The sequence below is a fragment of the Schistosoma haematobium genome, chromosome 3 (genome assembly GCF_000699445.3).
Source record: "Schistosoma haematobium chromosome 3, whole genome shotgun sequence".
Classification (NCBI taxonomy): Eukaryota; Metazoa; Platyhelminthes; class Trematoda; order Strigeidida; family Schistosomatidae; genus Schistosoma; species Schistosoma haematobium.
This window is the reverse complement of record NC_067198.1, coordinates 23,201,297-23,228,973: the sequence shown is the minus strand read 5'-3', so window position 1 is coordinate 23,228,973 and position 27,677 is coordinate 23,201,297. Positions and strand designations below refer to the sequence as shown.

The 27,677-nt window shown below is 38.7% G+C and overlaps 1 protein-coding gene across 2 annotated transcripts; it reads left to right on the top strand.

Annotated features, from left to right (window-relative positions):
- The first annotated feature begins 525 nt into the window (after positions 1 to 525).
- MS3_00000082 (uncharacterized protein) lies at positions 526 to 21,978 on the top strand. 2 transcript variants are annotated; one of them, XM_051207995.1, is made up of 8 exons: positions 526 to 653; positions 877 to 2,100; positions 7,697 to 8,828; positions 8,867 to 9,024; positions 9,058 to 9,162; positions 9,208 to 10,087; positions 13,030 to 14,769; positions 15,219 to 21,978. In XM_051207995.1, exons 2-8 carry the CDS (start codon positions 887 to 889, stop codon positions 16,263 to 16,265), a joined length of 6,276 nt encoding a protein of 2,091 aa, XP_051069282.1. In that variant the 5' UTR covers positions 526 to 653; positions 877 to 886; the 3' UTR covers positions 16,266 to 21,978. The 2 variants fall into 2 exon arrangements, with proteins under 2 accessions (XP_051069282.1, XP_051069281.1); XM_051207994.1 differs by having other exon boundaries at positions 877 to 8,828; positions 9,208 to 21,978.
- The last annotated feature ends 5,699 nt before the right edge of the window (positions 21,979 to 27,677 follow it).

Genomic DNA, 27,677 nt, shown 5'->3' with positions numbered 1-27,677 from the left:
AATAAGTCACTCTTAGGACATCCACTCGAGATAAAACACGAAAGAGCTTGAACCGAAGTTTACGTAAAATTTTTGGCCGTGCAAATCAGTAAGTTGCGAAGTTGCATATTGGAACCTATGACGATGACACCCTCTGCTGAATCTACCAGGATAAATGTCTATGATTACTTTAGTTCGGAACATACAAAGGCGGAAAACTGTAGATGCAACTCCCCGTGCAGTTCTATCACCAATTATATTATGTTTCCTTTCAGTTTTTAGAACGGCTACAGAAAGAGACATACATATCTGTAATTACGTATGATCTACAACTTCCGGGATACAGATCTCAAGGAAAAAATAAATCACCAATTCCTCCAGACAAAGTTGCGGACTTTTTTTAAAACCCATTCATCACTTTAAGTTCGCAGGAAGGTCTTAGGTTGTTGTTTATCGTCCTCTCAGAAGAATAAATAAGGCGTACAGAGTAGTGTATACCAAATTGTTTGTTTAAGCTTTGTAACACCTGCCTCTTACGATTCTCATAAACGGTGATTGACCAATCAGAAAGATGGAAGAGTCTAGGGCGCTTACGCCATCTTGTTCACGGGATTTCCTGGTCTTATCTATTTCGATTCTGTGAATATCTCGCTTAAATGCGGCTTCTGCATAATGTAGGTGGTGGTTTTTACGAAACTTGCTAATCATAAATACCTCGTTTTGTTTTTATATCTACATTTGACCTGTTCCAATTATATGTGTAATAATTGCATGTCACTGAAATGTCGCGATGTTACTCAGTTTTCTTGTTAAATAAATCATTATATGTTATTTATAACCACAGTCTCGTGTCACTGTTGTTTATATATATGCTCTTACATCAATTGTCTTTTTCAGAATTCACTTCATGGCTCAAGAGACTCAGCAAAATGAACCTCGTGGATCTATTAGCCTACGAAATACTCAACTGCAACATCCCAACACATTAGCAATTATTAATAATTACTCATCTTCTGGGGAAATTCATACGATCCAGATATCCAGTTCATCGGCTAAACTGCCTACGGCAACATCCATCTGTTCTTTGTCAGCAAATAATCAACCCATTCAGTACATTGGACCGGAGGCCAGGACTTTATGTGTTCCTGTTTGTGGTGCTCATTCATCATATTCCCATTCGATTGTGCACCGTGCATCCCCCAATTCAAATGTTGGATATAATCCTGGATCAATGACTCATGCTCACTGCAGCACTCCTGCTAGCCAGCCTGATATGCTTGAAACATTGCTATCCAGAAATGTATATAATACACAGATTCATGCACAGAATCACTCTCCGCGTGTTCTCGGTCCGTCAATAGTCGTAACCAACATACCAAGTCAAAATCCATCAATAATGAGTAGTCCTGCCAATATTCGCAACGCGGCTCCTGTTTCAAGCAGTCACTCAATAGGTCAGACATATACAGCCACTACTAGCGCCCCTTCTGTGGTTGCAACAGATCCAGAAAAACGTCAACTCATCCAACAGCAGTTGATCTTATTACTTCATGCTCGCCGTTGTCAGCGCCAAGAAGATGAGAGCAATGGACGAATAAGCCAATGTACAACACCCCATTGCAACACAATGCGTGGAGTTTTACAACACATGACTTCATGTACACAAGGTAAAAATTGCCAAACGCCACATTGTGCTTCCTCTCGTCAAATCATATCACACTGGAAGAACTGTAACAATCGGGAATGCCCTGTGTGTGAACCTTTGAAACAAAACCAACACTACCAACGTAATCAAATGATACGTCCGCCTCAAAACTCAACTCAGGTACATCCAGTCACGAATCGCGTTCCCGAAGTAAATGGTGTTGATTCCAGTCCTCATTCCTGTGCTGCTCAGCAACCACCTAGCCAACCTTTTCGAGCCACTCCCATCGCTAGTGTTCCTGTTAACACAGCTGTTACACGAGCACCTGGCTCAGTCATCCCCAGTACTCAGATCTCAGATGCTTCGAACTTAAATGGTGTCAGTAGTCATGTCGCAGTGAACTGTACTCCTGTTGAGCAAAATGACTGGCGAAAAGGTGTGGATATATCTCAACGTAATCATGTTGTCCGCAGAATGTGAGTGGTAGATTTTATTTAATTTAACATTTAGTGCTTTATTTAACATCCTCAGTTGTGTTTACAATCACTTTCAGTAATACTTGTTTATGCATATATTCGTTTCCTTAGTGTTGGCTTTATTCCGTAAAATAGTTACAAGTGCTTTTTTGAAACTTAGAAAATGTTTCGGAGAACCAGCTTCATTAGTTTGCATTCCTACTGTGCAGTGGTGACCTACGAGTTCTGTAATTTCCTGAAAACCAGTCGGTTGTTTCCTTCGATGTCTTCCTGAGTCACTCATATGTCGGATGTCTTATTACCACTTACACTTGATACTTCTACTATTAGATTTAGCTTGGCGGTTTCATGTCGCTGTTCTAGTGGAATGTAACTCCTGGCATACACCCATGTTCTAGGTTTTACGTTGTATATAACGATGCCTTCCTAGTTCGCTTGGTACTCCTTGGACTTGGTTAGCCCAAAATTAGGTAGAATTTCATACTTGTATATGTGGTTTCCTAGCTCTTGTCTCCTCATCAACTACTCCAGGGAGATGTCAATACTTTCTTAAATCCAAAGAGTACTTCATGATGTTTACGATTGTTGATCTCTAAATATTCTGTCTTTATTAAGAGCGTGTTCGGTCTTGCCGTGTACTAAAATCTGAGGTGAGTTACTCTGTGATTTCTAAAATTTAGGCCTGTAATTTGGCAAAAATGAGACTGGATACGTGTTGGCCGGTCAGTTTATAGTAGTAATAGAAATGTCCTATAGGAAAGTACTAGGTTAACTTGACGATTATGTTGTCAAATAGTCCTAAACATCTACCTGCTTTACTATTGCTCTAATTTGACCACTTCATTTGGATCCCACGGTATTTTTCTCTCTTGTAGTAGTCCTCGTTTCTTGGTCTCATTTTTGACTTGAAGCCAGTGTTTTCAAATTGTTAGTGTTTCTTGACCACTGTAAAATTTATAGCTTTACTTTTTTGCTAGATGTACCATGGTACAAACGACTATCGCGTGCAATGTTCTTTCAGATCGATTTGTTATGTCACTAAGTGATTGCCCGATTATTTCGTTCGTGGAGTCACGATATTTTTCTCCTTTGTTAGGCGTTGATAATGAGAAAATATCTGAATTGTTATCGCATCATTCCAAGTCATATTAGGAACCTATTGTATGAATACAGTATGTCGTGTTTCGAAATTATTAAGCAGTTTTTAGGTCGAAATTAGTGCTAAATGAAACAAGTTAGTAGTTGTTACCGTACGTTGACCAAACCATCTGAATCTTGATTCAGGTCTCAAAACTCTAAGAGCTTTTTTACTTGCTAATTGTTTTGAAACGTGATGCCAGTGCTAACATCGAACCAATTACCATTTATCCCTTGATTATAAGACTAAACGATTTGGTAGTGTATCTTTTACTATTGTTTTCTGCTTCAACGTTAATATTGTTATCATTATTCATGCTTTCTTATGATAGCTTGTTTTTATTGTGGATTGTATCTGTTCTGGTTGCTATTTTATTGAGGCATCCTACGTCTGCGAGTTGTGTTATGAGTTAAGGTAGTCGGGAAAGATTCAGATAAACGATAAGCCAGCTCAGGTCAATTATCTCGGTCATATTTACTCAGACGAGATTCAGTAATATCAGATACGAAATATGGTAAAAACACTTGTCACGTCACAACTTGATGATGGTTTTTGAAACTTTACAGCAAGACGACTTGAAGTCTTCAAGTATGTCTGAGCCACCACATATCACAATTGGATACAGTCAAGAAAAATGCAAACGATTAGGAAATGCTTGCAGGAGTTGAATATTTGAGTGGTCAAACGTAATGGGTAAAGTCGAGGAGTGAGATGCGTCAAATAGCATTTAGGGCCTGAAGGAGGGTAACTGAATCATTTTCAGTTATGAAGGTTCACATTTACTGATTATCGATGTCCATCGGACCATATTTATTTATTTATTTTAACACATAGATATTGGTACAAGAATGCACCAAATACATATGCGCCACACAAATCTTATTCGATATGTGTGAGGGCTGTGATACTGCCCGGGTGCCCATACCGAAGCAGGTGGTCTTCTTAGGGGCCACACCCCGAGCCTTTGACCTAAAGGTCTAACCCACAAGGCAGTGGAGCATCGTAAGGAGATGCAGTCCCATGGTAGCCGGTGACCAACAATTGGTCCATACGCCATTTGTTCCCGCAGGATACTGGAGCCAGCCCATGTGCACCATTGGTTTGGGATCCGGTTAAAGGACCGGACATTCGCTTTTCGTCCTCTCATTTTTGTAAATAACACCCCCGCCACGAGAAGGCAGTGAGTAGGACTTCCCTGGCAGAGGCTATATACGCGTGGCCATGTGAGAGCATTTCGAGAGGAAGAGCGGACTTTCCCCACTCTCGGCCGTACCAGGGCATTTGGGGGCAAGAAGAACTGTATCTACCCTACATACGTTAAATATATCTTTCTTCACTTCATGTGCTAATGTCATGTTATTCTAATCACTATCGTTCATTTTCCGACCTATCTAGCATAGCTTGCTGTGACAGGCGGTAACCAGTCTATTAAAGCTTACTTTCCAAATAATTTGCTCAATTTATCCAACACGTCTGATACTATCCTTTCTCGTCCTACCACTAACGGTGCACCGAAAGCACGATCTAATAAATGTTTTCTATCCACATGGCCGTCTATTAATTCGAATCAAACTGCCGAGCGGTGTACTAGTCCTTTCGTAAGCTAACAGACAGGTAGCACTAGTTGGCAGTAAGAACTTTGTAACCCTTTTGTATCCGTGCGTAGGTCTCAGTAACTAACGGGTTTGACTAGACTCGAAATATTTAATACAATTAGTGTCCTCACTTATTTCGCTTCCCAAAGTTGGAATTGAGTATTGGCACAAACTTGTCCTTAGGTAACATTTTGAACTTCAAATCAAAGGAAGTCGTTCCGAATAATTCAATGTTATCGCTTTGAAGTTAGCATCTGGTTAAGTTAATAAAAATTCTCGAAAACACCAGTCTGTGAAAAGCAAGAAATTTGTCTGTGACAGTAAAATTAGGAAGAGATAGATGTGGTCAGCTCTAATTACCCGACCAAGTGTCCGAGAAAAAAAGCCTCTGGTTTTCCTTTCGATGATAAACTGCCAAGATACGCTATATCGACAGACCGAAATCCAAATAAATATTAGGTGATATTTCAAAATCAACTATTCGACCTTAGATTTGCAGCATTATCAACAATCGTGAGATCAATAAGTAAATGGTTGGGGTTAAACTTTTTGTTTTTCTCATCTATGCTCTAGTGTTCCTGCCACTAAGTTCTGTATCAATTTATAAGGTAGATCTCAGTAACCATACCACTATCACTTAGCAATTTTTCTTAACAATTTCATTTTGTCGTGCCAACGTGGTGTGACAACTGGAATCGATGTACGTTTGTGTCACTTCCTACAATACATATGTCTAGCTGACGCAAAAATCCATTAGTTTTTATGTTAGCTCAATTACTCAGTCAGCCTCCTTGGTGCCTCCTATAAAAAATAGGAGGTTTCACAATGTTAATTGTGTGATCCATCGGGCCAGGAAAGAAAGTTATGTACATAGACCACCTTGAGAACTTCATACTTTGACGTTGGTCGTCAAGGGGTTGACTTTGATGTAAGATGATGATAGGTGAACGCGAAATTCGAAATTTGGCACAGTAATTGTTCGAAGTTATTATTTTTTGACCCAACTGGTCTATTGTTCCAGCTACGTCTATCAGCCTGTCTTGTGCTCATTGGTCAACGACTACCAATCTACCTAACGAAGATGTCCTCAACTCCAGATCATAAGACGCCACAAGTTGCCAAGCCCAAACAACCTACCCTAAACCTTTTGTGGATGGTGGCGAACTTCCGGTCATGGAACTAATTGGGTTTGCAGGTGTTTGTGAAGCAGTTTCCTAACACCTTAGAATAAAGCGTCATTCGTCCCCATTTCTAAAAAGGGTTTACGTTATGTATTCCAAAAGTTAAGTTTCATCATATTTCGCTGACTATTCAAACTCCGTGGAAGGCTGACTCACAGAGACCAGACTGGGTTTGTCGTGAATGTGTTGTTTATATCTCTATCCTCCATCAAATGTTAAGACATCGGTTTACTTATTACAGGTCAAAAATCGTTTTTTTTTTATAATCGGGCCGCCTTCGATTCGTTGGACCAGGTCTGTTATCTGGGATTGTTGTGGAGGTATGTTTCTAAAAAGGTTATGTATACGAGGGCTTCAAGTAAAATGATGGTATACAATTACCTCTCCGTCGTTAAGGAGAGTTACTCGACTTCACTGTTCCTTTTGAATTCTTCTGGCAATGATATTTTGGAGACATTTCTGGTGAGAGCTCGTGGTGTGGATCTGTTACACATAAAAAGGCTTTTTGATATCGTATATTACTGTGTTTTAAAACAACTTATCCAGGCAGTATTTAGTTCTCGTAACCAGGCCATGCACGTTGCGGCTTCCAAATGCGAAGCAATCTTACAGGACTTGTGCCTGTTCTCTCTGTGGTAATATATCCCAAGCTGTCGGGAAGTTCGTGTGTCTGAGTAGTCGTGTAAGTGCTGCTAGTGGCATGGGAGATAAAATCGGTGGTTCTGTTCGGTCGTCGTATTTGGAGAATTGTTAACATCTATGTTAGCAATGCTGAGGTTCTCGTTCTTTGTGTCACAATCATGGGACACCGCTTTTAGTGGGTTAAAAATGTATGAATGTCATCCCAATGACTTCCACGATGTTCGTTGGTTGTTGACGCTGAGATTGGGTGAAAAAAGCGACAGTCAGTGTATAATAAAACACCTTGGTATGGTGAAAAGCTATGTAGGGTTGCCGTCCGCCAGTTCGTTACGACCCCGTGGTTGAGGTCCTAGTGATGGTGTAACTCTGGCTTGAGAAGTTATCTCATATCTCTCGGAGTAGAAATCGATAGCAACCTTATTGTCGTTTTCCGTACTATTCATAAAAATAAGAACCCTCATCTGAAAAAAGTTAATTTTACTGCTTTCAACTGACCTTTTTCCGTACATTATTCTTACCTATTTCATGATTTAAATCCATACTCTTTTATTTCTTCACAACGTTATCTCTTTCTTGTGTGTGGTACGTATTTTTTGTTATTCAATCGTACCTGATTTTATGAGTGCAACACGAAATAAATAGTTCTAGGAAAGCATGGGATTCGGTTAGACAAACCTCCAAGCTGAACTATTTCACCAGTATCTCTCATGGTTAGATTCTTTAAAGTGACCACTCAATTTTATCATGTAAAAGTCTACCTTTTCAAGTCCTATGAGTTCTAGTGCTTTATGTAAACTGCTACTAGATTGTCCTCCATGACCACATTTGTGCTCGTAGTTCTTTATTTTCAACATGAATCCCCAGTTTGCACATGTCGGTTCAGCTGCATTATCAACAATTTTAGTGTGCAGCTAGCTAAACTTCACAGACGTACGCAAACTTGTAGAGCTTGTCATACCATCGCTTTATCATACCAAGTAAAGGTTTTTCTGATTTAACACTATTACTCTCCCTTAATTACTAAACCTTTTCTTTTACAGTGTACGTTTCATTTTCCCGTTTCCGGATCCTGCTGCTTATTCAGATCCAAGAATGCGAAATCTAATCGAATATGCACGCAAAGTTGAACGCGAAATGTATGTTACTGCTACAGATATTGATCATTATTTTCATTTGTTGGCTCAGAAGTGTTACAAGATACACCGTGAGCTAGAAGAAAAACGTAAAAGCCGCCAACTTGGAGTGGACAGTTCAGTAGGGAGTTCTCAGTCTGTAGTAACATCATCTTCTGCTGTTAACTCATCGCAATTGAATCAGAGTTTATCCACATTGTCTAATCAGTTAGCTTCACCGTCCAATTCAGTTTCTTCTACATTAGGTTCTTGCACAGCAAGCAGAGTTCCGAACTCCAATATTACCAACGGCAACTACAATTCTTCAACTGAGAGCTATGAAATGAATTCATTTGCAACTCAGGATTTAAACAACTCAGAAACCGACATGTCAAGATTCGAACATTATTTACAAAATGCTTGCAATCGTCATCGTTTCAAGTCAGATTCAGGAACAGCAGGATCTTCTGATTCACCTGTTGTATCCTCATCAGTTACAAGTCTGAAAACCGCCACGTTACAGTCCAGTATTAAATCAACAATAGAAGATACCAAAATGGTCAGCACTCCATCTGTAGCTGCCCCAGGAGATGGCATCCTTGTTAAAAGCAAAGTAGTAAAGGTTGAAATGAAAGCTGATGAGACGCCATGTAACGATCCACCAGTGAATAATGACTCATTTTCTGTGGACAACACATCAAACCTTAATTCAAGCAGTGTCTCATTAGCTTCAAACATGTTACCTGTAAAACCAGATGAAAGCAAGTGGAAAAAGTGGTCACGCGAAGAGCTTTTGCGCCATTTCCTCCAGTTGCATGAAGAAGTATACAATGATAAGTATGCAGAACCTTTCCGTGCTCCAGTCGATCCAGTAATGCTACATATACCTGATTATTTCCAAGTTATTAAAGAACCTATGGACCTTACGACTATTCGAAATAATTTGGAGGATGGTAAGTACACGGACCCATGGCAGGTCGTGGATCACTTTCGACTGATGTTTAATAATGCATGGCTGTACAACAAAAAAACCTCCAAGGTTTACAAGATGTGCACCAAGGTATGTTAGAGTAATTTCGCTTAACCTTTCCACTGTAGTTGGCAGAACTTTTTCAGAGTCGCATAGATCAGGTCATGCAAGCAATGGGGTTTTGTTGTGGTCAGGATTATGAATATCAACCTCAGGGTTTGTATTGTTCTTCTTCAAATTTATGTACAATAAACCGGGATGCTACTTATTTCGTCTACATCAACAAGTGAGTTCTTTAATATATTATTATTTACTTTAGTGATAAACAAATCGGCCTCGTATGTGATAAATATTATCAATGTGAAAAATGTTTTAGCGAAGCTGGGGATGTAATTATATTAGCTGACGAACCAAATCAATCTATGTAAGCCAGATTTTATTATTTTTCAACTAATTGATATTTTTTTAGCCCGATTAAACGAGAGATGTTTGAGAAACGAAAGAATAATGTGAAGGAAAAAGAAGAATTTGTTATTTGTGTGGAATGTGGTAGACGATGGCATAAAGTCTGCGCCTTGCACATGAACGAAATATGGCCAAGTGGATATATTTGTCCTGGTTGTTTACGGGAGCGCGGTATAAAGCGGAAAGAAAATCGGTTCACTGCTAAGAAGCTACCCGTAACGCGCTTGAGCAATTTCTTAGAAAAGCGTGTTAACGATTTCCTTAAGAAAAAAGAAGTTGGTACTGGAGAAGTTACTATTCGCGTGCTGGCAAGTTCTGATAAGGTTGTAGAAGTTAAACCTTTAATGCGTGCAAGATTCACTGAAAGTGGCGAGTTGTCTGAATCGTTTCCTTATCGACTGAAGGCTGTGTTTGCTTTCCAAGAAATCGACGGCCAGGATGTGTGTTTCTTCGGTTTGTACGTGCAAGAATATGGTTCAGAAAGTCCTCAACCCAATCGTAGAAGGGTTTATGTTGCTTATCTAGATTCAGTCTTCTTTTTCCGACCAAAACAATATAGAACAGATGTGTATCATGAGATTCTCGTTGGTTATCTTTTGTATGCAAAGCGATGTGGTTATGCGATGGCACACATATGGGCTTGTCCACCTGGCGAAGGCGACGATTATATTTTTCATATGCATCCTACCGAGCAAAAGATTCCCAAAGCAAAGAGACTGCAGGAGTGGTACCGTCGGATGCTTCAAAAGGCTATCATAGAAGGAATTGTGGTGGACTACAAAAACATCCTGAAAGACGCATTAGACCATCAACTTGTGTCACCTACAGAGATCCCTTATTTTGAAGGTGATTTTTGGCCAAATACACTTGAAGATATTCTTAAGGTAAGTAAATCTGTCATAACAGTATTTTCGTCCTCTGCATTAGCGTTTTCATGTGTATTGTTGGTCTTGACGTAAGTGCCTCTTTGCATTGCACAACTAATATTGATTTAGATTTTCAGGTTTATAATTTATTTTTTCCAGTAAGATTTTTGGATTCATCCCAAAGTTTTCCCCTGTTATTGTTTATCTTCTTTAGAAGAAATCGTTGTGACGAGTTATCATCACTCAGTTACTGCCTAGATTTTCGAAAAACATGGAACTCATATTCTCGACGATTGTCTTCATAACTTGAGGAATTCTAGACACCAGTAACTGTTCAGTCAGTCAGTAACAACGTAGAACCCCGTACGTACGTACATCAGTTCGAGTCGCCATACCACATTAACACGAAGATGCAGTTGTCGATTCAAATCCCGTAGTGGTAGAGGTAGTAAAATTATAGGCAGTAATCGGAAACATTAGCGTTTAAAGATGTTATTCAAGGAGTATAATCTAGTGAAGTAAATTTGGAAAGCGGAAAAACGGGACATGAATTCAGAAGATGAGAATTTGAGAGAACACAAAGAGTAGATGCATCTGCACCATTGCAAATGATTTTGAGTCATGTCATTCAGGGTCTCTAACCATCAGTTGCTATCGTCTTGCGGATCCCAACCAGGTAGTCTACACCTGCTAATATGTCTCAGTTCATTTGTCAGTGACTTCATGGACTTGTGCAGTCGGTGGTTGGGCATACGTAACACGTCCCAGCCATCTCAACTGATGAAGTTTCACTACTTCATCAATTGCTTTGCCATCCTCATCTGGCACCTGTTTCCTAACAACTCCATTACTTGGTGGTTCCAGGATATACGAGCAATGTTTCGAAAACACCTATGGTCGAATACTAGCAGCCTTCGAATATCCTCTACTCTTACTGGTCATGTTTCACTGCCATAAAGTAGGACAGAACGAACTGCTGCACAGTAAACTCGTTCTTTGGTTGGTTAACGAATATCTCGACTACGCCATAAATGACGCAAGTTGGCAAAAGCTAGTCGAGCCTTCTGTTTCTGTGCTGAGATTTCGTCACACACCATACCACAAGGGTTGATGAGACTTCCAAGATATTTGAAGCGGTCGACACGCTCAACTACTTCACTCCCTATCATTGGTCCGGGTGTCGATGCAACCCAATCCTGATGATAACTTACAGATTAGTAGCCTAGTGTCGAAACCATAGACAGGTTTTTTTTTTAAACGGAAGATTAAGCAGTAGCAAGTGACATGTTTTTTGTTAGTACACTTTGTGCTCATGTCGTAGTTCTAAAGTTTTAACTCGTTAAGTTCTTTTATTTCTAATTACTACAACTTCCAGCAGCTACTCAGATCTACATAGTTTCAAGTTGATATCACTTGAATACATGCCATGTTTCCTATTTGTTTTGTGTGACACTGTGTCATCGACTTGATGATAAAGGTCACTAATGAGTCTTAATTTTTCCGTTAAATGTTGTAATTCAGATTCAGGAACTGATCTAAGTGAACCCGTAAGTCACCTTTACTACTCTTGTTAGCACCCATCTTTCTAGTCAACTAGTCAAAAATACCTGTAGTGATTATTTGACTAACTGACAATTAATGTAGGGCCCGGTAAGAATGTATTAGCCTAAGTAGTCATACTTCAAATTTTCCTCAACATAATTGAGTCAGTGCGAGTAAAAACCACGTTAAGATGATAACAGTAAGCTTGTAGCACTGAAAGAGGTTTCCTGACTTCAATCATAATTCAGTTTTACGGCAGTGTTTTCTTATCAACTTAGAGACTTCTGCGAATATCCATTCTTATTGTTTTCTACACTTGGCCTCTAATTGTTGCGTAAAGTGTTGTTTTTAAGTATTCAGTTTGGATTATATTCCCTTCTGCCAATAACCAAAATTCAATACTGGTAGAAAGTACAAAGGATATACATTAACGCCAAAATGTACTTGATAACAAGAAAAAGAGATCCCTATTGACTTTTTGGACAGTTGTCAAGCGACGAACACGCGAAAAATCGATCTACTTTGCAAAAAGTGACAACTTTTTGTTGTTGTTTCGGTCCGATTCAATCTTTACTTCAGCTGTTGCAGCACGTTTTAGTAGTCAGTGATTTTAGATTTATAATACAACCCAATAATCTCTGAAAACGTTCATAACCTTATCTTATTTACTCCCCTTAGTTATTACTCTATACCTAACACTCATTCTTCGCTTTTCCTACTACACTCAGGTAGTTTCAGAACCACATTATCGAATATCTGTGATCTGTTCACATTTTTCAGCGATTATGTCTTAGTACTTTAAAGTAGAACGAGAGCGATTTCTATTTATTGTGCTTTTGTACGAGACATCAGGGCATATCATGCTGCTACGGTTGGTATTGGTTGACCAATGCTGAGTGCATTTTTTGTATCTGTGATGTCTTGTATCAGGGTCACTGTGGTCTAAGTGATCATTGTGATCAGCTATGAATTTTCCTTCTAGTGAATTTGGAGCTACTTGACCGCTTTGCTCCCATCAGAAGTCTCTTCATTGATGTATAATAAAGTAGTCTGAAAAGATGAACAACATGATCTTATTATTAAGCTGTTTGCTTTCCTATTGACAGGAGTTTTCTGTTTGACAAGTATTTTCGTTATACTTAATAATGTGACTGGCGTTATTCTGAAAATTCAAAGCATCCATAATCGGTATTTATCCATATTGTGTTTGTATCAGAATAAACTATTCACAATTGATATCTCTAAAGCGTTCTAAATTTTGTATTAGTCATCTTGGTCCCATCTTCATCCAAGTTTTTGTGTGACGTTTTTTATCGCTTCTTTCTGATACCGTTACAAACTCACTTGTGATCTGTATAATAAAGTTACTTTTACAAGTTCTAATTGTTTGATTGATATTTCTCATCCTTATTTCACAGGAACTGGAAGAGGAGGAAGCTCGTCGGCGTCGTGAGGAGGCAATGGCTCAGGCAGAGGCTGAAGATGATGAAGCAGATTGTTCAAGCTCCACTAATGAGGGGCTACCTGGAGATCCTGATAAGCGCAGTGGTAAAAAGAAGGCTAAGAAACGCAAAGGTAACAAGAAAGGCAATACATCAACTGCAAGTAAAAGAAAACGCCTGGATGGACCAATAGACGGTGCTGAAGAACTTTCACGGAAGGTGTACGATACTATGGAAAAATTAAAAGAAATATTTTTTGTGATACGCCTTCACCGACATAACTCGGCTGCCTCACTTCCACCCACCACTGATCCAGATCAACCTGTACATAGTGAGCTAATGGATAGTCGAGATGCGTTCTTACAGATGGCCCGGGAAAGGCATTTAGAATTTTCATCTTTGCGTCGTGCTAAGTATTCTTCTATGGTCCTGTTGTATGAACTGCATATGGAATTGCGTCAAAGCTTTATGTATAACTGCAATGTTTGCGGTGCTCAGATCGAAACTCGATGGCATTGTAATGAGTGTGAAGAATATGATCTGTGCTCTCGTTGTTATAAGACAGAAAATCATCCACATCCTATGGTTCAATATGGTCTTGGTATAGATGAAGATTCAGGCACAAATGAAGAAACAGGTGATAGACCCAGTGGTACTGGTGCTACACCTGATCGTCGAATCAGCATAGAAGGATGCATAAGGTCTTTACTTCATGCTTGCCAGTGCCGGGATGCAAATTGCCGCATGCAGACTTGTGCTCAGATGAAACGAGTTTTATGCCACACTCGGAACTGTACCAAAAAAGCGACAAATAGTTGTTTGCTCTGTCAACAGCTGTTGTCGTTGCTATGGCACCATGCTCGAAGTTGTGAAGAGTCTAAGTGTCCTGTCCCCTTCTGCTCAAACATAAAGTATAGAGTTAAGCAAAAGCTATTGCAGCAGCGGTTGCAACAAAATAAGTTGCTCAGACGTCGTATTTCGACAATGCACCGAGGAGCACTGCCAACCAGTGAATCACAACCTCCTACACAAAGTTGTCCTACCTCTGTAATAGCATCTATCTCTTCTACTTCCTTAAATCCAAGTAGCATTAATTCAGTGCATCAAACTCAATCTCCCATTCACCAGTCCTTAACCACGAACACAGTGAGAAACCCACAGTTATCTACTTCCTCAAACTCAGTAGAAAAACCTCTAAGTAATACTACCCCTGTGAGTTTTCAACCACAAACTCAGGTACAACAACAAGGTCCAGTGTTGCTTTCCACGGGAAATCCTCAATATTCGCAGCCACCTCGTATCCCAGTACCGACTGTCGCTTCTCAGAACAATCAGGGTGCAAACCCACGTCCACCTGTTGTATGTTCTTCATTAATGCCTTCCGGAGGTCGTGTCATAATGCAGCCACCAATAAATACAGGCCCCGTACAACGTACAAATACTCCAGTCACTGTATCCGTCACTTCAGGTTGGCGACCTCGCCCAGTAATAGCTACTGCATCTCAAGGTACAGTTCACTCGTCTACCGGACAACAGTCACAAGCGCAGCCAACTTCTGCAACATCAACTCACTCTTCTGTGTCTGTTCTTAACCCTGTAAACAGTCAAAAACCAACCATATCTAACAAACCTACGCAAGTTGAGATAGACCATGTTAGTCAAGTAATTAGCCTTATTAAGGCTACCGGGACTTCAAGCGATGAACAAAACCGTCGGGTGAGCAACTTACTGTTTTTAAAAATGTTGACAAATCGTTTCTTTCTGTTGTGTTTGTATACAAAACATGCTCACTACATAAGCCGTAAGCATAAATATTGTAAAGCTTGGGTGAGTTATTGGGTAATTTTTGAACACATGAATATGCTTGCTAATATATTACCAATCGAAATTCCTTATAATGAGTATCATTGAGAGTATTAAATTGATAGGTAGCTCATGAGGAAATTAAACTCGTTTACTTTCACCATACGATACATGTTAATTTTCCTTAAAATTGTATTTATATTAGGTGATGCGTTAAATGGCACTGGAATATTGCTATTGATTTTGATATCGGTTACACCACTGTTTTATTATTTTGCCTGATAAATGGGAAACGAACTTCACTAACCAATATCTACTTGTTTATTTGTTTTTTAAATATTGTTTTTTTTATTCTCTCATAGTTCATCGCATGGATCAAACGCCATCCCGAGTTTCATGCTGCCTTTTTTGCTCTACATTCGCAACATAAACAACAAGCTGAGCTACGTGCTCAAGCAAATCAAAGGCGTGTGACTACTTCGGGAAGTATGCCTGGTACGTCATCACTATCTACGAGTTCTGCACTTGCAACTTCCTCAATATCTGATGCCTCCCAATCTCTTCTAGGTTCTAGTGGGGTTTCGGGTAACGTTGTTATCGTTCCATCATCTGTTTCCGCTAATTCGAATTCTCAGAACACAGGATTAAATCGAACCCAAAATATAAACAGTCTTTCTACACCCATGTCGTCCATGTCTGTCGTTACTGGTTCAACCTCTTTAGGTTCCACTCCTGCTGTGATGCATCAACCTGTTCAGTGGATTTCTATTCAATCACCAATCACTACAAATCATCACCAACCGTTAATTACTGGATGCACTGCACAACCAATCCAAACTGTCCCAAACACTACGACTCTGCGTTTCCGAGCAGTTCCGGGCACTGCGACATTAGTGCAGTCACAACCACAACAAGTACAGCATTTCTATAATACGACTCAACTTGGTCCAGACTCTGCGTTCAGTGGCAATGAACCTGGATCTAACATGTTTGTTTCAGCTACTGGTTCCAATATATTGTCTGTAGGAAATCAACAGTCTCAAGTTCTTAGTGCTGTTCCTCAGCGCTTAACCCCAGCTTCAAGTTCAAATATGGGTCGTCAGTCCTCTACACCACAAGCAGCTATTGTACACTTTAGATCACAACAACATCAACCCTTGAGTGGTACAGTGAATGCTATGCAACCTCACATAATACTTACTAACACAACCGCTCCTGCAAGTGGCCCAACCCACCTCTCTCACCAGTCCCAACCACAACTTGTTTCTGCCACTTCCAATGGTCGTCAGGTTGTTGCTTTAATGACTCACCAAAATATTCCTCATACAAATGTTTCTGATCCAGGAGCCCCTTTACGTGATTCTGGTTCCAATAATTCTGCTAATAACCTTGGCAACGGCATACAATGATTTCTATCTTTAAACGTAGAGAGAACACTTTCATGTTGCTGGCTGTGTAAGTAATTTTAAAGCTGTTTTTGAGCTGACATGACATGGTCATGTTTTCTGTATCAATCCAAGTGCTAGTTAATTTATCCCAAATTACACTGGTAAAAACACATCCTAATTGCAGGCTCAAACTATTATTCAGGGAGGGGACTTTTAATAAATGCTCCATGTCCCTTCAATCTAACAACTTTGTGATTCGTTAAACTTTAACGTCGCATTTATGTTAATTTTGATTCCTGAATTTCCAAGCCAGTTGTGTGCATTCTTTCACTTTGTTCCGGTGGTCGTTCGCTCTGTTTGGTTGCTGCGCACATTATTTTGATACATTTTGTAGTTACCCCTCCCTGATTGGCAGTGCTTACACATCAAATGAGTTTATAATTCCCGAGGATATTCAAAATATTTTTCCTGTTGTCTTTATTTCCTGTTTATTGCGGTCTTCGGAACGAATTCACAACTCTATCAGATCTTACGAAATTCACTGGTAACGAATGATTTGTTTACTTTTAGATTCAAATTTGTTTTCTTATTTAAATGTATGAGCTAATCTTTTGTAGCTCATACTTTTCTTTTCTTCAGCTTGTTCTATCAAATCAGGTTGAAGTGTGTTAAATATTTATCACTGTATACATATATGTCAGAGTTTTAGAACTGGTTTGGTTGCGCCTCCATTTGTTCAATATCCCAAGAAATAGTTTAACATTGCCTTTCCCCCAAAACGTCTTTATTCGAACTTCGGGGTAATATAGACTTGTGTTGTATATAGCCGAAGAAACTAATCTCCTAAATACCCTTCTTTATTGCCTAGCTTTGTACATGCGACACGTACTTTGTGCAGTCAACATTTTTCTTTCTATCAAATTTCCTTCCATTATAGTATAGTATAACTTTGCTTATGTATATGCTTTTAAAATCCGGTCTGTTGTCCTTTCACTGATGTATCCCCAACACTTACTATCTTCGATTTGTTTTTGTACGCATGAAATGCGCCTGCTTATAGGTCACCCACAAAATTACTTTACTCTGTCTTTGTAAATTATTTTCTCTTTTTATTAAGAGTTCTATTGTCTATTATGTCCTTTTATGAAATTGAAAATCGGATAATTGGATTATGTGCTGTTGAAATAATTTGTTTGGTTTGTTGTATCAGGATTAAAAATTACTCCTGACGTTTGGGAATTAGCCCTAAATTTAGTGGCTTTAGTCGTTCAGGAATACAGATAATGCTTTCTTAGTTTGATTTTCGGAAAAGCTTACTTCTGTAATTATGGTGTTTTATCATAAAAGTCATAATTTATTCTTCGGAAATACAGTTTGAGATCTGCGATTTTAAATTCGGCACTAAATACAAATTAAAAACCAGGTATTTGGGAACTCTAAAACCGGTTCCGCTTTCGTGGTGTAAATAATTCGTGTAGTATACATCTTGACGGTTGTTTTGTGTGGTGTGGTTGTCATGTGCGTCCTGTTAACCAGTGATCAAATTGACTAAGTAAACCTTATTATCGCCCCAGCTATTCAAGTGATAAATTGAAGGTTCATGTCAATGTGCATCACTTCAGAAGTAATGTGGTTATACTTAAATCGCATTTGTCGGAGTGAATCTTCATCATTGGACCTTAAATGACCCAAGCGTTTCTAAAAACGCTTTTTGAGTCGTTACGTGTGATTATCTGTGCAATAAGATTAGGTTGCAAATCAGTTTCGGGACTTGTGTTTAGTGGGACAAACCATTTTGAAAACCTAGTTACAGATACCTCTCTGGGTCAGGGTGATATATTTTCCTAGTGAGGGGAATTTTTCACCAATTCACACGATATACGATTCATAAGAATTCGAAAATTTGGTTCGAACGTCTTATGGTTTACTGCCATTATAAAACCACCTTTTTGGCTGGTAATTGTAATTTTTAAGTTGAGGTTTAAATCGACAGATTACTTAGTCATTGTGTTGTAGTACGATTCGCATTTTAACAAGCTGTTCATATTCTTACTGCCTATCAATTCATTCGTCGGTGAATAAAGAGCGATTATTTGATACAAATCGTAGACGAAAAGCATTATGATCATTTAACTACGAGATATTAATAAATGGAACTCATCAAAGTTAACATTTATATATGAATGAGATTATCTTTGTGTTTCTTGTACGTTGATATTAATGATCAATCAAATTGTTTGCGAATCTTCAGTGTTTTTCACATCAAATAATTATTGATCCCATTGTTGTTAAATCAGTTTGAGACAATAAATAACTTCACATGGTTTTACTTTGTTTCAGTTAGACAGCAATTACCAAAATTAAACGTGAAGTTCAACCTATTACCAATTTTTATAATTATTCTTCACATTAAACTAAGATAACCAAAGTAGCTTATGAGTAAGATGTTTCGAAAATGTTATAAATTTTTAAACATGGAAATGTGATCTTGATTGGTACGCGGTCGAAAGTGCTAATCACTACCCAGACATTTAAAAGGCTCAAATGTATTTAATGATTCATTTCTTTTATTAACGTTTTCGTTTTAATGAGGTAGATTGACAAATGCATCTCATGTTGACTGAGTGCTGTGGTAATTTTCTGTTTTTGATTTAATATTGGCAGTTTAGTAAGCATTACTCTTTCATTTGTTTAGAGTTTACACTTTAGATTGAAATGCATGTTTTAAACTACGCTACTCAGCGTAACTTCACATATATGTTGATGTGAATCACCAACTAAAATAAAATATATAATTTAATGGTCTATACGTAGACATTTCAAATCCTTGTGTTGTTATAAGAGGAATGTCGCTTACTTCGTACAGGCTAATTTATTTACTTTTATTTTCCTCATTTAATCATTTTGAATGATAAATAAGGAATTCGGATATCAGGTAATAGTTTTCATGTTTGAACCCCCTAATTTGGTTCTAGGCAACTAGTTAATATCATTAGTCTTTATACAGCGTGATTCTACGCCGGATACAGAGCATCGCACTAGGTAAGTGGATTATATTCCTCCACTAGTCAGTTTCTCATATCTAACTACTTATAAAATCGTTTCGGGATCGGATTTCTCCCAGCATACTTTCATCAGTACTTAGCCCTTAGAATCAATCAAGATTTAGTTGCTACCATGCTCGAACTAGAAATTTATCCTTATTATAAGAAGTTCTAGTAGTTTCTATAGGAATTTCCTAAACGATTTGAGTACTATATGATTATTTTGAAATAATTTGGATTTTCGGGTGATACTTATCCTCGGGATACAATTGATATATTTCGTAGAACTCATTAATTGCGTGTTCTCGTAAAAGGCTCACTAACTACAACGTTTTTTCCAAATCACTGGGATCTTGAAGTGAATTCTGTAGAGATAGCTTTTATTATTTTATGAATATTTTTTTATTTAGTGTTCCAAGGCGATTAGAGTAAAATAATAAATGTTGAGTTCAATGAATGGTCATCGATTCATGCAAAATTAAATCAAAATAGAAAAATACACTACTGAATAGTTTACAATTAGTAGTATAAGTTGGTGAGTATTTCATAAAATTGCTTGCCAATAAATGTTGCTGATCATATCAATGTAGGGTAATAAGTTGTTTGTGTGAGTGGATAGGTGATTAGCTCAGCTTCATGCAATAAATATTTTGAAAGGTTATTCTTTTTAGGTGTATATCAAGCGAGCTTACCTGTATACAATACAAGGAAACAAACGTCATTTTCATAAATGACTATCACTTGGAACAAGTTTATTCTAAAGAATCACACCTTATAAAAAAGGTTCTCTGATGATCATAGATATTTTGAGGGCCGGATTTAACACAGTTTCGTTGTATTCCAGAGATGTACCGGAAAACGAAATATCATGTCTTGCAATGCGAAAAGTAAACATTAAGAGTCATAGAAAAGAACGATGATTTTAAGTTAGTTTTGAATAGATTATTTCTAACACCTCTAAGTCTATAGAACCATATCTAGACATGACTTTTATGTTCAGTTACTTAGATATTTATAGATCTTTGCAACGATATTTCAAGGTAACTTACCATCAGACGTAAAAAGGATCCATTCAAAGAAAATAAATTCGTTTGAGGCAGTCATTTCTATGCATGAAGTAATGTCTAAATAATAGTGTCAACTGGTTCCACCAGAGGTGAATGGCGTCCTGATAGGCGATTCTAGTCAGTCGTTTTTCATGGAATTAGGTGTTATAACTCACAAAAGTAGGAAAGGATCGAGCACTAAGTTTTGTTCATTTCTTTCAGATGGCTATTGCATATATAATCAAAACAAAATATGCCCTTCCTAAGCAGCTACATCGAATATTATCCAGAAACCTTAGTAACATTTACAAATATATATCTGGGTTTAAAATTGACCATCACTTTCGATACATCGAATCAGAAGTTACACCTTATGATAGTATTAGTTATACAAATCTCACATGAATAACAATCCTCCAATCAGTTTGTATGGTGCTCTGTAGTTCTTCAGCACTTGTGGTATATGCTACTGATGTCGACAGATATAAGTAGTATGTACCGTCGATCGAAAGTGAAATGTCTGGTAACAAGGTCAAGAAGATCAAAGAAAAGAGAACGAGAAAAAAGAATGGTTGGGGTGTAAGCAAATGAACAATGAAGTCGGAGACGATTGACTGATATTTGCAAAAGGAACAGTCTAGTTTGAAACAATTGATTGACATTTTGTAAATGAAGTATTCACTGTATAGTTCTCAGATCTTACCAAGATGTTCTGTAAATTTGTGTTTAAATATATTCGATTGTCCTCACTTGTGTTCTTGTTCACTACACTTTTACTGGAAATGATTTTTGTCAGGATGGTTTACTAGAAAAGCAGTTAAATATGACTCGAGTGTAATGATTCACTATATAACTCAATTATACTCATTATCGAACTGTCTGTTATTACTCATTGTAAGTCATCTCAATTAAACGTAGTAAATTGTGGAACACTGTAAGTTTTCATTCGTTTCTTATTTTAGTAGGATTATAATTCCTTTCAAGTTGTGATGTCCACAAAATATCTAGGTTCATGACATTTTGGTATGTTCTTAATTGCCATTAAATAACCGCAGAAAACCAACCAAAAGAATAAAAAAAACTAGTAGATTTAATGATAATCTAGTTCACCTATGGAAAACCTGAAAACTAGTGACACTGCATACTATGGAAGAGCTTGAGAGTCTTAACTTTTGAAACAAAGTAAATTACCATAAACATCATTTCACTACTTTCAAGCCATCACAGCATCCTTTTTTCAGTTGTATTTGCTAGTCGATAATCCTCTAAGAAGATCGAGATTAATTCAGATATACGAATAACCATCCATGTTATTAGCAGGGTTTTCGCGTGGTAACTGGAAATGACAACTTGATTTAACGATAACGTAATGGGTGATTCATCTATACATTGCTGGTGCAACGACGAGATAGCTACCAATATTTCTGTCGGGTGTCTAAAGCTAAGGTAAAACTATACCTGATTTACGATTATTTATTTGAACACATAAATATTGGAACAAGAGAGCGCCAATGTATATGCGCCACACAAAACAATGACAAATCGAAGAGAAAAAAAAGTAAGGAGCGCAAGAAAAAAAAGAGGACAATAACGAAGGGATTGGTGTAAGGTAGTGTGGTAGTAATGAGGGAACGGAAAGGTACAATCAGAAGAAATCTTTCAGGTAAGGGAGACACAACAACTTTTTATGAAGAAAGCAAAAGAAGGTTACAGTAAGATCGCCACTGGCTTCTATTCTTAGCCATATCTGATAACGTCTCTAACCACTGTGTTGCAACGTCTCTCGGACCCCAACCAGGGAGTCGTGAAGAACCAACAGAAGCCAGTCCTTTGCAGCTTTCTTTCATACCACGACAACATGTCATGCACTGACCACCTCTCCGCTTCTTCCAACCAGTCCCAGAGTCGGCAAATAATGCACGACGTGGAATTCTCTGGGACGGCATTCGTAAAACATGTCCAAGCCACCGAAGTCGGTGCTTCAAGATGGTGACACCGATTGCATTATCGTCTCTGTGACCGAACACACGATGCCGAACCTCTGCATTACTGACATGGTGTTGCAAATGGATGTCAGCGATCCTTCGGAGATAGCGATGATCGGACACAGAGAGTCGTCCAACGTCCTCAACTCGGAGAGGCCAGGTTCCATAAGCATAGAGCAAGACTGCTCTCACCGACGCGTTGTAGATCCGACCTTTTACAGCCAGACTAACATCACGAGGGCGCCAAAGGTGGCCCAGATTGGCATAAGCCGCTCTGGCTTTCAATATACGTGCATTGATCTCATCACTCACACCCCCACCAGCACATGCAGCTACCCAGATACACGAACTTCTCGTCTACTTCTATCCGCTCACCATCCAGGGTGAGTACAGGATTAGAATCCTGCCTGTCTTGTGGAAGTGCTTTGCACTTCGAAGGTGCAAAGCACATAATATATCTACGGACACTGACTAAGTGCGGATTGCATGCCTTGGGCATTATCACACAGTAAGACAATATCATCCGCATACTCGAGGTCGAGAATTCTTTCTCCAGGCAACAGATCTACACCGCCATTGCTTACATCCATCAGAGCTGTTTCTGGAATGTCATCGATGGCAAAGTTGAAGAGGAATGGTGAGATTGGGCGACCCTGCCTAACCTCACTGCTCGAATGGAACAATGGAGAAAGGTGGTTGTATGCCCTCACTCTGCCTAAGGTGTTTGTATATAGGGCTTTTAGGATTTTAATAAACTTTTCATGCACACCCTTCTTCAATAGACAATCCCAGAGAACAGTTCTGTCCAACGAATCGAAGGCAGCCCTTTTGTCAAGAAACACTACGATTGTTGGCCTTTGATAGGTATGGCGGTGTTCTAGCATTTGGCGGAGGGTGAAGATATGATCAATACATCCTCGATCAGAACGAAACCCAGCCTGCTCCTCGCGAGTCAATCTTTCTCGGGTTTTGAACAACCTACGAAGTATGACGGAAGCCAATTGCTTGGACGTAATCGGAAGTAGACTTATCGCCCGATAGTTGTTACAGGAACGACGTGAACCCTTTTTAAAGATAGGGACAACTATCGACTCATTCCATGACGTTGGTACACTTTCTAGGTCCCAGACTTTTGTAAACAACGTCGTCAATTCCTTAGTCAGAAAGTCATTACCATCTTTAAAAAGAGCCGGAGGTAAGTCATCTTGGCCAGGTGATTTGTAGCGCTTCAAGGGTTGGAGTTCCTTGCAGACTTCCGCCTCATTTGGTGGATCAGCCGTCACCGGCCATGGAGGACAGGACAGTCTGACCGATGTTGCCGGAACAGCAGGCCAGTTGAACTGCCCTTCGAAAAATTCTGCCCACCGTCCAAGACGTCGATGGATGTTAGTGATTGGCATCCCATCATCCTCGCAGATTGTTTCGCTCACACCAGACTTCTTGCTGCCAGTGGCTTGGATGAGTTGGAAGAGCTTCCGGTAATTACCAGATGCAGCTGCTGCTTCCAGCTCATTAGCACGCTCCGACCACCAGGCTTCTCGGTCCTTACGCAAGCTTTGCCCAATTTCCTTACGTAACATCCTTCGTTTGTGGTTAAACTCACGGTCACCCGGAGTAGACCGACGGGCTTCAATGAGTTGTAAGCAACCAGAAGAAACCCAGTGCTGAAAAGCGGGACGTTTCGCAAACTCACAACTGATTGTACCCGCCATTTTCATGGCGTCATGCAATTCCAACCAATGCTCATCTATACTTTTCGTTGGTATGGTAGCTAGCCTAGAAGCTAGCTCGATTCGATACTTACTTGCAACAGGAATTGCAACCAACTTGCTAACATCAATCCGTTGGTGGCGGTCACTTCGTTGTCCACTGAAAAGTAAGGCAAGAATGGCGCAGACCAAGGCATGGTCAGAGTCCAGATAGGTACTCCAAAAGGAGCGGCAGTCTTGTACACAACCACGCCAGCGGTAGCTGATCGCGATGTGATCAATCTGAGTCCAGGTTTGAGATGCAGAAGGGGGACGCCAGGTGGCGCATCGGCAATGACTGTGCCGAAAGTTAGTGCTATCCAGAAACAGGTTGTGGTCTGTGCACAGTTGCAGTAGACGGTCCTCGTTAACTGACCTGCGACCAACGAGTCCCCATCGGCCACCTAAACGACTCTCTTCTGTGCCTAGACGCCCGACCTGAGCATTCAAGTCTCCGGCTAGTACTACAATATCTGTCGAACGCACTTTCTGGAGAAGAACAGATAACTGGTGGTAAAACTCATCCTTGATTGCATCCGGGCTGCAATCTGTCGGGGCATAGGCGGAGATGACGAAAAGACATCGTTTCTCTCGCCGATTTCTCACTTTGATGGAAGTTTCTAATCTAACAGCACATAACCGACTGTTAATGGGGGATCCAATCGATTAGTGCTGCCTCAGGTCTAGTGCTTAGTGCGACACCAACGCCAGCAAGACCAGATGAAGATGCCACAGGGTCCCCGGATAAGCGCACGTAAAACAAGCTTTTTGAAGCGACAAATGGAGATCGAATTTGTAGTACTTCGCCAGAGTCTTGAATACGGGTCTCGGATAGACAACAAACATCAATATTAAGACTTTCTAAAGACATAGCCAGCCCTATCTGTTGTCCGACCTGCATAAATGTGCGAACGTTGAAGGCAGCCAGTTTGAATGGTGCACGTGGTTTCAGAAAAACTGCTTCAGTACTCATATTCGGTGGTAACATACAATTTTCAACCGGACAGTGACTCGAGAACGTTTAGACACAGTCGAATTTCCACCAAAGACGAGCCGCTGTATAAGTATAAAAGAGGGTGAATAATGTGGTAATAATAATAATAATAATAATAATAATAATAATAATAATAATAATAATAATTTGATTGTTAGTTGAAGCAAGTAAAGTAGTTTCCATAATTATAGGCAGTTCATCATATTTGTGTGTGGGCTGTGATACTGCCCGGGTGCCCATACCGAAGCAGGTGGTCTTCTTAGGGGCCACACCCCGAGCCTTTGACCTAAAGGTCTAACCCACAAGGCGGTGGAGCATCGTAAGGAGATGCAGTCCCATGGTAGCCGGTGACCAACGATTGGTTTATACGCCATTTGTTCCCGCAGGATACTGGAGCCAGCCCATGTGCACCATTGGTTTGGGATCCGGTTAAAGGACCGGACATTCGCTTTTCGTCCTCTCATTTTTGTAAATAACACCCCCGCCACGAGAAGGCAGTGAGTAGGACTTCCCTGGCAGAGGCTATATACGCGTGGCCGTGTGAGAGTATTTCGAGAGGGAGAGCGGACTCTCCTCACTCTCGGCCATACCAGGGCATTCAGGGGCCATTTATTTATACCTGATTTACGATACATATACACTTGCAATAAGTACATGGTGTAAGACGATCGCTACCAGTAATACTCACGTTTCTCCTCCCGTAATATCAACTCTTTTTACAAAAGCATCTTTTGTTTAATTCTCCTCCTTGCATATGGTTATTTCTGCCTGTTTAAATATCTTTTCATTTTAGTTGACTTTCTACATGTATATGTTATTGAGTAAAATAATTTAAACTAATATGCACTTTTGTGCTTTTCTACTTATCCATCTGACCTAAATGGTATTATTTTCAAAATGACCAAGAACTATCAACGTGTATATACCTGACAATTTTAGAATTAATATCAACCAAATCTATTCAGTGTTATCTCAGATTTTTAGGTATAGTACATTTTTTAAAAAGGTCTGTAACAGCATTGTTTATATATATAAGTAGACAATGTTACTATGTACTTCTAAATAACAGTCATTTCTTAAGTACACTCAGCTTTTTTAAGAAAAGATAGAATTTAACCGCTTGAAAGTAAGGACAGTCAGAATTTACCTTGAAAGTTCATTGAATAAAAAATTGATCTTTCATAAACAATTTCAACCAACCATTTACAATAAGTATATTAGAAGTTTTATTTCATCTTATTACTTGTGGCTATAATATTAAACAACTTAAGGAAAATAATCTGACATAATCGATTTGCTTATTCTTAGTTAAAGATTGTTTCAATCACGGAAATATATTAGTTGAAAAAGTTTAAAACCGAACACACCTAATAACTGTTTAGTTTACCAATTAGTGACTACTTTTGAGATGATGTTTTTTCGAAGATACAATGAGAAATTGTTATGCTTCGAGTTAACAAGGTTGGGTATCAGTCAGTTATCCTCTGGTGGAATTAAGTGATAATTGTTTCTCATGGCAACTAAACTAGAGTCCGATTGTAAATCTAGAACCAGTCAATATATTGGCAATGTTATTTTATATACCACCCTTGACTGATCCTTTCATTTATTCAGTGAAGTTAACAATACATCAGCGTGTATTAACCAAGTGGTTCACTTTTTTATCATTCCCAAACTGTGATCATTACACGTAAGTTGAATTGTTTTCTAAATATCACATCTTTTAGTGAAAACAGTCTTTGTGTATGGTTTATTTTTTTCTTGTGATTTCAACCTTTTCATATTATCTACCTACCACCAAAAAGTAATAAACTTGTCAAGCTTCATTTTTTACTAAAAAGTTAAATATCTTTCAAAAAATAAAATCACTAGTGAAACGTTAGGTTAAATAATTTTACTCTGATTAACTACTCTAAGTATTACATTGTTCATCCATTCTAGCTTATATCTCAGTGTAAAGGTTAGTTAGTTGCGTTTAGATATTATTACAACTATGATTTATTATATAAAGAAAGCTATTCTGAATTCGAATAAGTAATTCCAAGATTCGACGTTTCCATGTACAAAAAAAACATGAATTTTTAATAACAATCAAATGATTAGGTTCTACGGAGATTTCCTTAAGAAAACAAAAATTTCCAGACTATATACATGATCTATTAAACACTGTTGCTGGTTTGAGGTAGTAACAAATAAACTTTACGCTATATTTAATTTAGTAGTATAAGTAGTTGACATTCGTTCATAACTACAGCTGATAAAACCAATATAACTGATATAAACCCAATAAAAATGAGTTTACTCATGAAGTTGTGATCATCAAGATTTTATTCTATTCAATTTAACCTAGAGTCGGACCACTTAAATATGATTACCTTACGTTGGTGATGTTTAAAATTATAGCGATCTATCTAATGGAATGATTTTGAAAATGCGCTCATCAAATTAGGCGGTGGTATTTCGGATCTTAGTGGCAGTTAGTCCTGGGATCTAAATATAAATCAAGTTATCTCATTATTACTTGATACGGAAAAAATGGAATCAATGGTAAAAGCAATGCTAGGAAGGAAGGATTTTTTATTTTCTTATTTAAATACAATATAACGGCCGTCTCTG